General features: G+C 34.5%; 1 protein-coding gene across 1 annotated transcript in view; it reads right to left on the minus strand.

The window, feature by feature from the left end:
• Window positions 1-12,034, minus strand: part of LOC148945889 (orexin receptor type 2-like) — a 463,622-nt gene that overhangs the window by 46,803 nt on the left and 404,785 nt on the right. Inside the window, exon 7 of the mRNA XM_089097767.1 lies at window positions 1,615-1,730. Coding sequence (XP_088953893.1) covers window positions 1,615-1,730 — 116 coding nt within the window. The remainder of the gene's footprint in view (window positions 1-1,614; window positions 1,731-12,034) is intronic.

Consider the following 12,034-nt stretch of genomic DNA (forward strand, 5'->3'; position numbering starts at 1 on the left):
TCACATACGTTATAATTTCTGTTCGTTTTAAGTTCTAATATTCCTTCTTACATTTCAGTTGAAAAAACTTGTTTTTTTTTATTTAATTTCTGATCGTTTCTTAAATAATGCTTGGATATCCGGCGCCCCCTTCATAGAAATGTCCCTTACCCCAAAGAAACATCCTCCACGGAAATATTCTCCAGAGTAACCCCCTCCTCTAGCCCCCCCTCCAGAAAAAATCCTTCCTGAAAATGGTTGTATACTTCCCAATAACCAATAAATAATGCTGGCAAGTCCAACGCCCCCTTCATGGCAATTTCCCTTCCCCCATGAAAACTTCCTTCATGAACAGATCCTCCAACATAACCACCGACCCACCCATCCCACCCACAAACACAAAAAAAACCACCAGAAAACGTCTGTATACTTCCCACTAACCAATACTATATGTTAACATTGGGTAAAGTTCATAACTTTTAGCCCTCCCTCTGGGAACTTCGGGGGATTAAGTCATCCTAAAAGACATATTTATCATATTTTCGACCATGCTGAACAAAATGGCTATCTCAAAATTTTGATCGGGTGACTTTGGGAAAAAAGTGAGCGTGTGAGGGGGCCTAGTTGCCCTCCATTTTTTTAGACACTTAAAAAGGGCGCTAGAAATTTTAATTTCAGTTCTAATGAGCCCTCCCACGATATTCTAGGACCACTGGGTCGATAAGATCACCCCTGGGAAAAAAATCAAAAAAAAAACAAACAAACAAACAAACAAACAAATAAACACGCATCCGTGATCTTTCTTTTGACAAAAAATGTGAAACTCCACATTTTTGTACACAGGAGCTTGAAACCTCTGCAGTAGGGTTCTATGATACGCTGAATATGATTGTGTGATTTTCATTAAGGTTCTATAACTTTTAGGGGGTCTTTCCCCCTTTTTTTGAAAATCAGCCAAATTTTCTCAGGCGCGTAACTTTTGATGGGTAGCACTAAACTTGATGAAAGTTATATATTTGAAATCAAAATTGAAATCTGATTCTTTTGATATATCTACTGGTATCAAAAACCTGTTTTCTAGAGTTTCGGTTACCATTGAGCCGGGTCGCTCCTTACTTACAGTTCGTTACCACGAACTGTTTGACAAGGAACTCACGATGAAACTTAGTTAGTTAACTGAGTAGAACCAGGATAAATTGAAAGGTATTATAGTAGGCCCACTATTGAAACATACAATAGTTATCTTATAGGATTGTACAAATTATGGTAATGGACAAACAATGCTTTGGAATTCAATTTTAGATTAAGCGAGTTCAACATATACTAAAAATAATTTTTATATAACTGTCATTGCCAGTGAAAGGGTCATTCGCAAATAAGTGTGACTCTTGATTAAAAAGTCATTTGGGATTGTCTTTTCTACTATTTTTCTTTTCTCTCACGTATTTTTGGTTATTTTTCAAATTGTCATTTCTTCATTTAATTACAAATAATATAAGTTTTTCAATGTAGATGGCGATCGTACAGAACATTTATTTTTTGTACAGAAGACACATTCAGGTTTTTTACTGAAAAAAAGATGCAAAAAACACTCAAACTTAGCAAAACTTATAGGAAATATAAGAAAAGACTTACGGCTCATAAAGTTATATATAACCGGATTGATAGCACTGTTGAAGTAGCAAAGCCAATGTGCTACCATAGAACTAGCAACTAAGTAATCAGTTTGCTCCATATCACTCACGAGATATCTGTAAAAGGTGAAAAAAAAATAAAAATAAACATACTTTATTTCAAGCAACTAATCAGTTTGCAGCAAAAATTCCACCCAAACAAAAAGTAAACCCAAAGAACATTCTGGAAAGTGACATTTTACTAAGATAAATTAAATTTGGTTGCAAATTCCCTTATACGTATATATTTTCCTTTTGTATTTTTTTTTGTATTCAAGCCTTTTTTGGTAAAACTTGTGGCGCCAAAGTGTCGAACAACCCGTCACGGCAATTCATTCGTGCCTTTTTTTTGTCAGTTATTTAAACCGCCAGTGACCAGTTTTATGCAATGTACTAAACAGCGCCATTCAGTCATGGCTTCGGCCACGGGTACGATAGTTGTTTATAAAATAAATGAGTCTATGAGTGAGTGAGTATAGATGGGTTTCATTTGATTTTAAATTGGAAGTTGCAGTGTCCTTTTTCAGAGTCAAATTTATTTGAAAGAATCCTTCCCCCCCCCCACACCCATCATTTCCCATAACAAGCATCTAAACCAAGTTTTGAGACATAAATTTTTTCAGTATTGTTGAAAGGTTTAGTAATTATGCGTAGCAATAGTTGTAGTAGCAGTATGCAAATATCGCTTTTTTTCAACATCCCCTTCAACACACGATGGCATTTTTAACTTAGTACCGATAACCAGTCCCGAATCATTGCTGATACATCCTCTCGACAACCTTTATGGGCATAGTGTGTTTCGATTTATTCCAATACAGTTGTAATATCGCCCAAAATTTTCTTCTTAATGCCCTTTGGTTTGTTAGTTGTAGTAGTAGTACCATTAAATATACTATTAGCAGTAGAAGTGTATTTAATAGTAGTAGTCTTAGCTTTAGTAGCAGTAGTAGTAGTAGCAGCAATAGTAATAGCAGCAGTAGTTGTAGGAGTAGAAGCATTAGTATTATGATACAAATATTGTCTTTTGGTTAGTTCAACATCCCCTACAGTAAGCGTTGTAAGTTTTAATCAAACAGTTCGTGGTAACGAACTGTAAGTAAGGAGCGACCCGGCTCAATGGTAACCGAAACTCTAGAGAACGGGTTATTGATACCAATAGATATATCAAAAGAATCAGATTTCAATGCTGATTTCAAATATATAACTTTCATCAAGTTTAGTGCTACCCATCAAACGTTACGCGCCTGAGAAAATTTGGCTGATTTTCAAAAAAAGGGGGAAAGACCCCTAAAAGTTATAGAACCTTAATGAAAATCACACCATCATATTCAGCGTATCAGAGAACCCTACTGTAGAGGTTTCAAGCTCCTATCTACAAAAATGTGGAATTTTACATTTTTTGCCAGTGTAAGAAATGTCCTTCTAATTTTAACATTAATATCAAGTTGCTATGAATTTGGTCGAATCCGGCTTAAGCCAATGTTCTTTTCAGAGTATATGAATCTGATGAACTAATCTTTGTAATCCTTTCTCTTTTAAGACAGTTTCCTTATTTTGCAATAGCAACCCTTTCTTAGAATGGTTTGAATTTAGATACGTTTGTTTGACAAATAGGGGAACATATCCTTTTGATATAGCATGAGACTGACGGGAGAAGTCAGTTGGGTTTTTGGATTGGCGCAAGCTTTTTGTATGCATGCACAATGTAAGTCTAATATGTTCCTTGCTCCTTTCTTAATTTTATTATGTTAAAATCTTAGTAAATGGATATATATATACATATATATATATCCCATTCTTTAATATTATTATTAAATTCCTTTAAGCAGGAACATATTAGTCTTAATATACTAGTTATTATGCTTGCTTTCCTTAAATAATAATAAACTTTACTTCAAGCAATTATAGAACAAGAATTGATCTTCGATTATGAATCATAATTATTGAACATTGAGTTTATATGAATTAACTATTAACTAAAAAGTTCTCTTCTTTAATAATAAAATCTTAGTTTTTCTTATAAATGTGTTGTCTTGTTTATTTATTTTCGATGATAAGGATTTTGTCAAGATATCTCTCTCACTTGGATCATTTCGTCTATTGAGGCTTATTTATGGGTTCTCGGGTCTCATGGCTGAGTTTGGGCATGGAGTCATCACCATGGCAAGCCCCCCCCTGACAAAATGGTGGCAGCGAAACGTGGTGGGATTCTATTGCATTAAAAGCGCCTCTTTTTAACGCTACGCTTAATTTTGAGAGAGCAGAATCTTGATTATAAATCCTTTTTGTAATTTTTTTTTATTACTTAAATTATCATAAATAATTGAATCCCTTTAATTTTTCTTCGCCTTCACTGCTTGCCTGTACGCTTATGCTTTTTTTTTAGATTTATAAAAATAAGACTAACCGCAATAATAAAAACAGTCAAATTATATTTGGATATTGCTCAATTTGGTACCCTCGTAAAAGAATTGTTGGTTGGTGGAGTATAGATAGTTGCCTTTTCCTCAGTTCCAGTTCACTCAAACAGGATTAGTTGGTTGCTTAAGTTTGGTATGCTATAATTAATTTCTCCTTAAGTAATGTCCCTACCTCGGGAAAGTGATAAACCGGAAGCTTCAGCCCTTGGGCAAGCTTCTAATCTAAATACAGGAGCTACGCCAGCTCCAGTACTCCAACATGTAGCTTATAGCATTATCCAGTGTCCATTATAAAAAGAAGCTCATTAAACCTCTGCTTTTCTTAATAAAATTTCACGGACCGAAAAAATTTAACATATTATGCAACTTACGCATGAAAATAATGAGCGGGTAGCAGGATTTTTTTTGTGCGTATTAATGCGGAATTTGATAGCTATTCTTAATTAGATAAAAATTTTACGGAGAATGAATGCCTCCTTTTAGGTCTTGATTTATTAAAATAAAAGGCCTTTGAACAAAAATTACATGAGAATATCAGAAGATTTATTCACAAAAAAAAAAGGATTGCTCAGATATTACACAAATATTTTAGAATGATAGAAGTTAAAATAAGACACTGAGTCTTTTCGGGGATTTTTGGTAGTTGACAAGTGTCTTTCGCCGTACTCCTAAAGTTCAAAAATATGGAAGGACTAGACAGTCCCTTTCACTTTCGTGAAAGGAAGTTAGAATTTTGAACCAAGGCTAAGGATTAAGCAGGTTTAATGATGGATTAGCATATAGGGGTGTATTAGTGATTTTAAAAAGTATAGATTGTAAGCTAGTTACTACAGAAAATATCTCAATACTTGATGACAATAATTTAATTATTGTTCCAAAACCAGAATATGAAAAATTTCTTACTACGTTTCACTTTAAACGTAAAAAAATAATTGTTTTCCGAGAGCTGGTTCAATTGCTCTTAAATAGTGACAATTGCTTTTCTAAAGAAGCGTATGACCGATGTCAAAATAATTTAACGGGTTTTAAGCCTTGATGCACCACTTTAAACATAATTTAAATTACCTGAGCAGTTTAGAATCCCTCATTAAATGGCTTTGTGCTAAAAGAACATTTATAAACTATGCTGAAATCCACTATAGTAGAGGAAAGGGCATATCCTTTCCCTTCTCCTCTTTTCCTTATAAGGAAACATTCTGTCAGTAAAAATGAGGCTCTTAATAGAGAAAATACTCGATTTCTAATTAATTTACGTACAATTAATAATAACATGGAAGACAGCCTTCCTAATTCCTTGAACTTCTGACATTTTACAAAATTTGTCGAAAGGAACGTTCTACAGAGATTTTCACATGCGCATTGTTTTTTTTTCAAATTTATATTTATGAAAGATACCAAAAATTATTCTTTTTTTTATCACCTTTAAATGGCCACATCTATTGCTACACAAGAATACCACAAGGAAGTGTATTTGGGCCAAAAGCTTTCGCTAGCTTCATGGATAAATTATTTCCAGGAAGTTACCGTTCCTTCATTTTCAAATTTTTTTTTATGATATATTTACTAAATAAAACCTAACCTAATGAGCGTTTATTTCATGTCAAGATATTTTTCAGGCGTTTAAAAACTCACAACAATTAGTTATTAGCTTCTAAATCACAAGTTTTGAAGAACCTATTACAGTATTGAGATATATCGTGTCGCCTGACAAAATTAGACCTCAAATATCCAAATTAGTTGCTATAGAAGAACAGAAGCGCCTGAAAATATTCCTATTTTTTTAAATTATTTGTTGACTCCTCTGAAAATGGAGCCGGGGCTGTTCTTTGTCATGAAAGGGATGACGGAAGGATGGGAGTCGTTTGTTCTTTTTGTAGATTTTTGTCTAAACCAATTTCAAAACACTCTTATATTGTTATGGAATTATACGGCTTATATGAAACTCTGAAGATCTCTCAGATTCAGTATTATATTTGGGGAAGACGGGGTAATATTTATGCGGATGTTAAAAATTTAGATATTTATGTAAAGATTGGGTTCTCTCTAGAAAGATGTACCCGATGTCATTACTTATTATGGATAATCCTTTATTTACGCATGAAATATATTCCTGAGATTGAGATGATGCTTTATATTTTATGAAGGCTAAGTCTAGAGATAATAGACAGCAGTCAGACCTTATATCTGGTTCTTAACCAAATTTAAATTTTAGCAGCGGCTATTTTTTTTTATTAGTAATCCTACTGTGTGTTAATTAGGTCTGCAAGCTGAGGACTTAAACAACGGACACTTACGGGATCCCGAGATGAGAATTAATATTGATTTATTGAAAGAGCCGGATGTGTTAAAAGACAACCGTGCTCAAAAGAGGAGCTCTATATATGATAAGCCCGCCAGGTTATAAGTGGATACTGACCCCACATTCCTGTTATGAACCAGGGACCCAGAAGGATTGGCCAATCCGCGGTGAGCATAGTGTCTACCGCATTTTTAATTTTGATGATATGGATATTGAAAAAAAGAATATGATATTTGATAAAGCCTCTTCATGGTTCGTTCCTATTATTCAAGAGTTAGTTTTAATAGATGACGTTCTCTATAGAATTGAGTGTGCTCCGAACAGTCATTTTAGGCTAAGCCAAAAAGCAGCTGCAGAACCATCTATTTAAATAGTTTTACCTAGAGCGATGATTCCAGGCATCTTCAAATTATTTAATGATCATATATTGCTTGGTAGTCATGCCAGCTACGAAAGAAAGTTATGGAAACTCGACAGTTTTGTGTTTTTTTTAAAATAAGGCCTTCGTTATTAAGCAATTTGTTGTTAATTTTTAATTGTGTACCGCGTAAATAATAAACAGAAAAAAAAAAAAAAATGCATATACATATATACATTTATTTAAACCTAATAGAAAAAAAAGTAAATGAATAAATTTCATTTTGTTTGGGAATTGGCGGATAATTTAATTTAGTTAATTATGCTATTGTAGCAAAAGGATTCCAATATTATTAGGAAACCACAAATTCATAAGACGAGAAGTTTGATTCCAAATTAAGAGTGAACTGGTCAACTGAGTATGGTCACTGAATGAAAATACAAAATTGCAATTCATTAGAATTGATCTTTTCTTGCTTTCTTCTCTTTCCCTGAGCCCCAACGGAATAGATGTAGCTAGTACTTAACTTAGAAAGATGGTGACGGATTTAGTTGTGATAGATGGTTTGGTTATGTTTAGCTTGATGTTTGGGTTATGTGTGATTCTTCTCTAGTTACTGAGTTTCTATTAATTTTTAAGCACCAATTAATATAACAATAATGTATGTACTAATTAATAGAAAAAAATATATATCATTTAATAAGTAGACTATTTACCTTTAAATAATATTTGACCTTCTAGAGCCTTTACTTATAAGAAAAATGATAGTCGTTTGTTTTCCTTATTCTGTTCAATTGCCTTGAAGAAAATAAAAGGGAATCGTGTTGTAAAAAGGTTCTAAGTTCCATAATTACACGATAAGGCACGATCGTAGATGTGAGGAAAATAGACCCAGTACCGCAAATGATAAAATAGTATTAAATCATTAAAGGCTAGCGAACAGAAGCTACCTTCAGCTGATAATCTTCTGTCTATTAATAGTCTTACAGTTTCTTGGTCACTTACTCATTCAATAGCGTTGCAGCCTAAAATTCAATTGATTTTCTATTGCTGTATACCAATTATGTATTTAACCAACTGTATACCAATAATGTATTTAATTCTGTGTTTCTCTGTTTTCTTGTCTCATGATTTATCATTGTAAAGTCCAGCGCCATTGAGTGCGAGGACCATAATATTTTTCTGTAGTTATTTGAAGTTATCAGAATAATAATAACTTTAAAAACTTTTACGCAAGCTTATATTACAAGGTCGGATTTGTAATAAATGTCCTCATAATTTTAACATTTAATATCAAGTTGCTATGAATCTGGTCGAATCCGGCTTAAGCCAATGTTCTTTCAGAGTATATTTCTGATGAACTAATTTTGTAACCCTTTCTCTTTTTAAGACAGTTTCCTTATTTTGCAATACACCCTTTCTTAGAAGGTTTGAATTTAGATACGTTTGTTGACAGAACATATCCTTTTATATAGCATGAGACTGACGTGAGAAGTCAGTTGGGTTTTTGGATTGGCGCAAGCTTTTTGTATGCATGCACAATGTAAGTCTAATATGTTCCTTGCTCCTTTCTTAGTTTTATTATGATAAAATATTAGTAAATGGGTATATATATATACACATATATATCCCACTCTTTAATATTAATATTAAATTCCTTTAAGCAGGAACATATTAGTCTTAATATACTAGTTATTATGCTTGCTTTCCTTAAATAATGATAAACTTTACTTCAAGCAATTATAAAACAAGAATTGATCTTCGATTATGAATCATAGTTATTGAACATTGAGTTTATATGAATTAACTATTAACTAAAAAGTTCTCTTCTTTAATAATAAAATCTTAGTTTTTCTTATACCTGTGTTGTCTTGTATATTTATTTTCGATGATCAGGATTTTATCAAGATATCTCTCTCACTTGGTACATTTCGTCTTTTGAGGCTTAATTAGGGGTACTCGGGTCTCATGGCTGAGTTGGGCATGGAGTCATCACCGTGACAAGGCCCCCCCTTTACACCAGAATAAAGATCACGGATGCGTGTTTTTTTGTTTTTTTTGTTTTTTTTCCCCAGGGGTGATCGTATAAACCCAGTCGTCCTAGAATATCGTAGGAAGGCTCATTCGAATGGACATTAAAAGTTCTACTGCCCTTTTTAGGTGACCAAAAAAATGGAGGGCAACTAGGCCCCCTCCCACGCTCATTTTTTTCCAAAGTCACCCGATCAAAATTTCGAGATAGCCATTTTGTTCAGCATGGTCAAAAATATGATAAATATGTCTTTTAGGATGACTTAAGCCCCCTATGTTCCACGTGGTTGGGATAAATTTTTTTACCTTTACAAATGTTAACATTGTTTTTTGGTTTTTGGTTATTTTACAATATTTTTTATGTTGTGTTTTTGTGGGTTTGGGGTTGGTTTGGTGGGCTCGGTGGTTATGTGGGAGGATCTTTTCATGATGGAAGTGATCATGAGGGAAGGGAAATCACCATGAAGGGGGCACCGGACTTGCCAGCATTATTTATTGGTTATTGGGAAGTATACAACCATTTTCAGGAAGGATTTTTTTTAGAGGGGGGGGGGCTTGAGGAGGGGGTTACTCTGGAGAATATTTCCGTGTAGGATGTTTCTTTGGGGTAAGGGACATTTCTATGAAGGGGGCGCCGGATTTCCAAGCATTATTTAAGAAACGATCAGAAATTAAATAAAAAAAAACAAGTTTTTTCAACTGAAATGTAAGAAGGAATATTAGAACTTAAAACGAACAGAAATTATAGTGTATTTGAGGGGGTTCTCCCCCAAGTCACAACCTCGCTCTTTACGCTACAGTTTTTTTTTGTGCTTTCAAAAGAGCTATCTATTATAATTAAACGGCCTTTCTTATTCTGGGGTTTATTAATAAATTTTTTTTTTTTAACTTTTAACGTAAAGAGGGTGGTATTGACTAAGGGGAGAACCCCTTCATATAAGTAATAACATATACGTAATAAAAAAAACATGAAAATCACACCGTCAGATTCAGCGTATCAGAAAGCCCTATTACATAGGTTTCAAGCTCATATCTGCAAAAATCTGCAACTTTGTATTTTTTGCCAGAAGAAAAATATACGAATATAGAAGTTATTTACGTAAGTTAATTTGTAAAGACATCCATTTAGCAAAAGAAAAGTAAAATTTTTATACAAATAAAAGCTGCATTAACTAAAAAATGATCAGAAATTAAATAAAAAAAACAAGTTTTTTAAACTGAAAGTAAGGAGCGACATTAAAACTTAAAACGAACAGAAATTTTTCCGTATTTGAAAGGGGCTGTCCCCTCCTCAATACCTCGCTCTTTACGCTAAAGTTTGACTATTTTTAAAAAATTTTTTTTTATAATAACTAAACGACTTTTGCGTTATGTGCGAAGCGTTGAGGTGGGGAAAGCCCCTTTCATATACAGACTAATTTCTGTTCGTTGTAAGTTTTAATGTCGTTCCTTACTTTCTTTTTAAAAAACTTGTTTTTTTATTTAATTGCATATAAGAAACTGTTCCTAAGATATTGATGATACATCCTTTTGACAACCTGCATACGGATGGCAGGTTGTTATTCGTACAACAGAAGTATTCTCTGAAAATTTCACCTATACTCATTTAATCTTGCTTCTACCGTTGCTGTAACTAACGATACCAATTGTATTAAGTTGAAAACTTTAGGGAACGTTTAGGAGCAGTTTTAATTGAACGAAACCCCTGTATGTATGAAGGCATTAAAAGGGCATATAAGCACTATAGGGTATATAAGGACACAGGCAGCGATGCTCTATCATAGCCAGTAATATCATTGATAATTTAAAGGAGCCAATTTGATCGAAAATTAAAAGTTATAGTGCCCTCTTAAGAGTCAAAAATGATTGGAGGGCAATCAGCCCTCCTCTATAGCTCATAATTTTTCAGACACTTCCAACCAAAATTTTAAGACTTTTGTTTTATTCACATTAAGCTGGAGGTCATTAATGCTACGCTGCTCGAGAAAGGATTTACTGATCTCACTGCTGAACTGGGGATAAACGTCTAACTTTTCAGCAAGATATTTCAGAAGTAGGGAGATATCGTCCACGTATTTGAATCTGTCTTCAAACTCGAGGATAATATAGTTAATTACCACTAACAACAAAAGAGCTGCCAGGTTAGTGCCTTGCGGTGCACCACAAGTCAGTTCAGCCCACTCAGAGTTTAAGTGACTTGGGAAGAGGGCATAGACACACTGATAGTGGTTACGCAGAAAGTCAACAACTAAGAGGAAAATATGCTTCCTAGCGCCCATCTTTTTGAGGTTATTTGCTGCTGCATAATGGCGGATCAAGTCAAATGCCTTACGATAATCGACTAAAAGCAGGTCAACGAGGCTACTGCCTTTGTCCGACCACTCGGCAATCAGGTGGTAGAGACATATTAGATAATGCGTCGTACTACTCCCTTTCAAGCAGCCGTACTGAAACCGTAATGAAACGGCTGACTGAACTTGGGCTAGGAGCTCTCTATAAATAAAGGATACGGTCACTTTAGCCATATTAGGCGTAATAGAAATCGGACGAAGCCGATCACAGGATTTCGGGTCATTGACTTTGGGTAAAACGCGCACGTAGGCTTTTTTCCAAGAACTCGGGAATTTGTGCTCCTTGAACGACTGATTTATCACTGATGAGAGCGGTTTTGCTAGATACATAGAATATTTTCTTAAACGTTTATTAACTGGTAATTCTCCTGGATAAGAAGCAGAGTTGCTTTTCCTAAGCACAGTTATGCCCGAAGGGCATAATTTACGACCCCTTGTTCTGAGGGCTAAGGAGGGGGGGGTCATCCTAAAAGAGACAATTTCCAGACCTTTCAACGACGTTGAACAAAATAGCTATATCAAAACGTTGATCGGAAATGTTTGAGGAAATGATGGGCGTGGGGGGGGGGGAGGGTGGTGGTGGCGATTCTCCTCTGAGAACTTTAGACTTTGAAAAAGGGCAATAGCCCTCTAAATTTCCAATTGAATGGGCCCTTTTTGAAGTTTTTACCACAACACTTTCTGCAAAAACCTTATATGCTCCCAGGGCGTAATTTACAACCTTAGCCCAGAGGACTTTGGAGGGTTGTCATACTAAAAGACATAATTTTCTGACTCTTCAATTACGTTCAACAAACTGACTATATCAAAATGCTGAACGAAAGTGTTTAGGGAAATGATGGGCGTGGGAGGGGACATTCGTCCTCCGATCGCTTTTGACTATGAAGAAGAACATTAGCCCTCTGAATTCCCAATTGAATGAG

Source organism: Artemia sp. Qi Xiang Cuo, chromosome 12 (genome assembly GCF_049724085.1).
Source record: "Artemia sp. Qi Xiang Cuo chromosome 12, ASM4972408v1, whole genome shotgun sequence".
In the NCBI taxonomy this organism is placed as follows: domain Eukaryota; kingdom Metazoa; phylum Arthropoda; class Branchiopoda; order Anostraca; family Artemiidae; genus Artemia; species Artemia sp. Qi Xiang Cuo.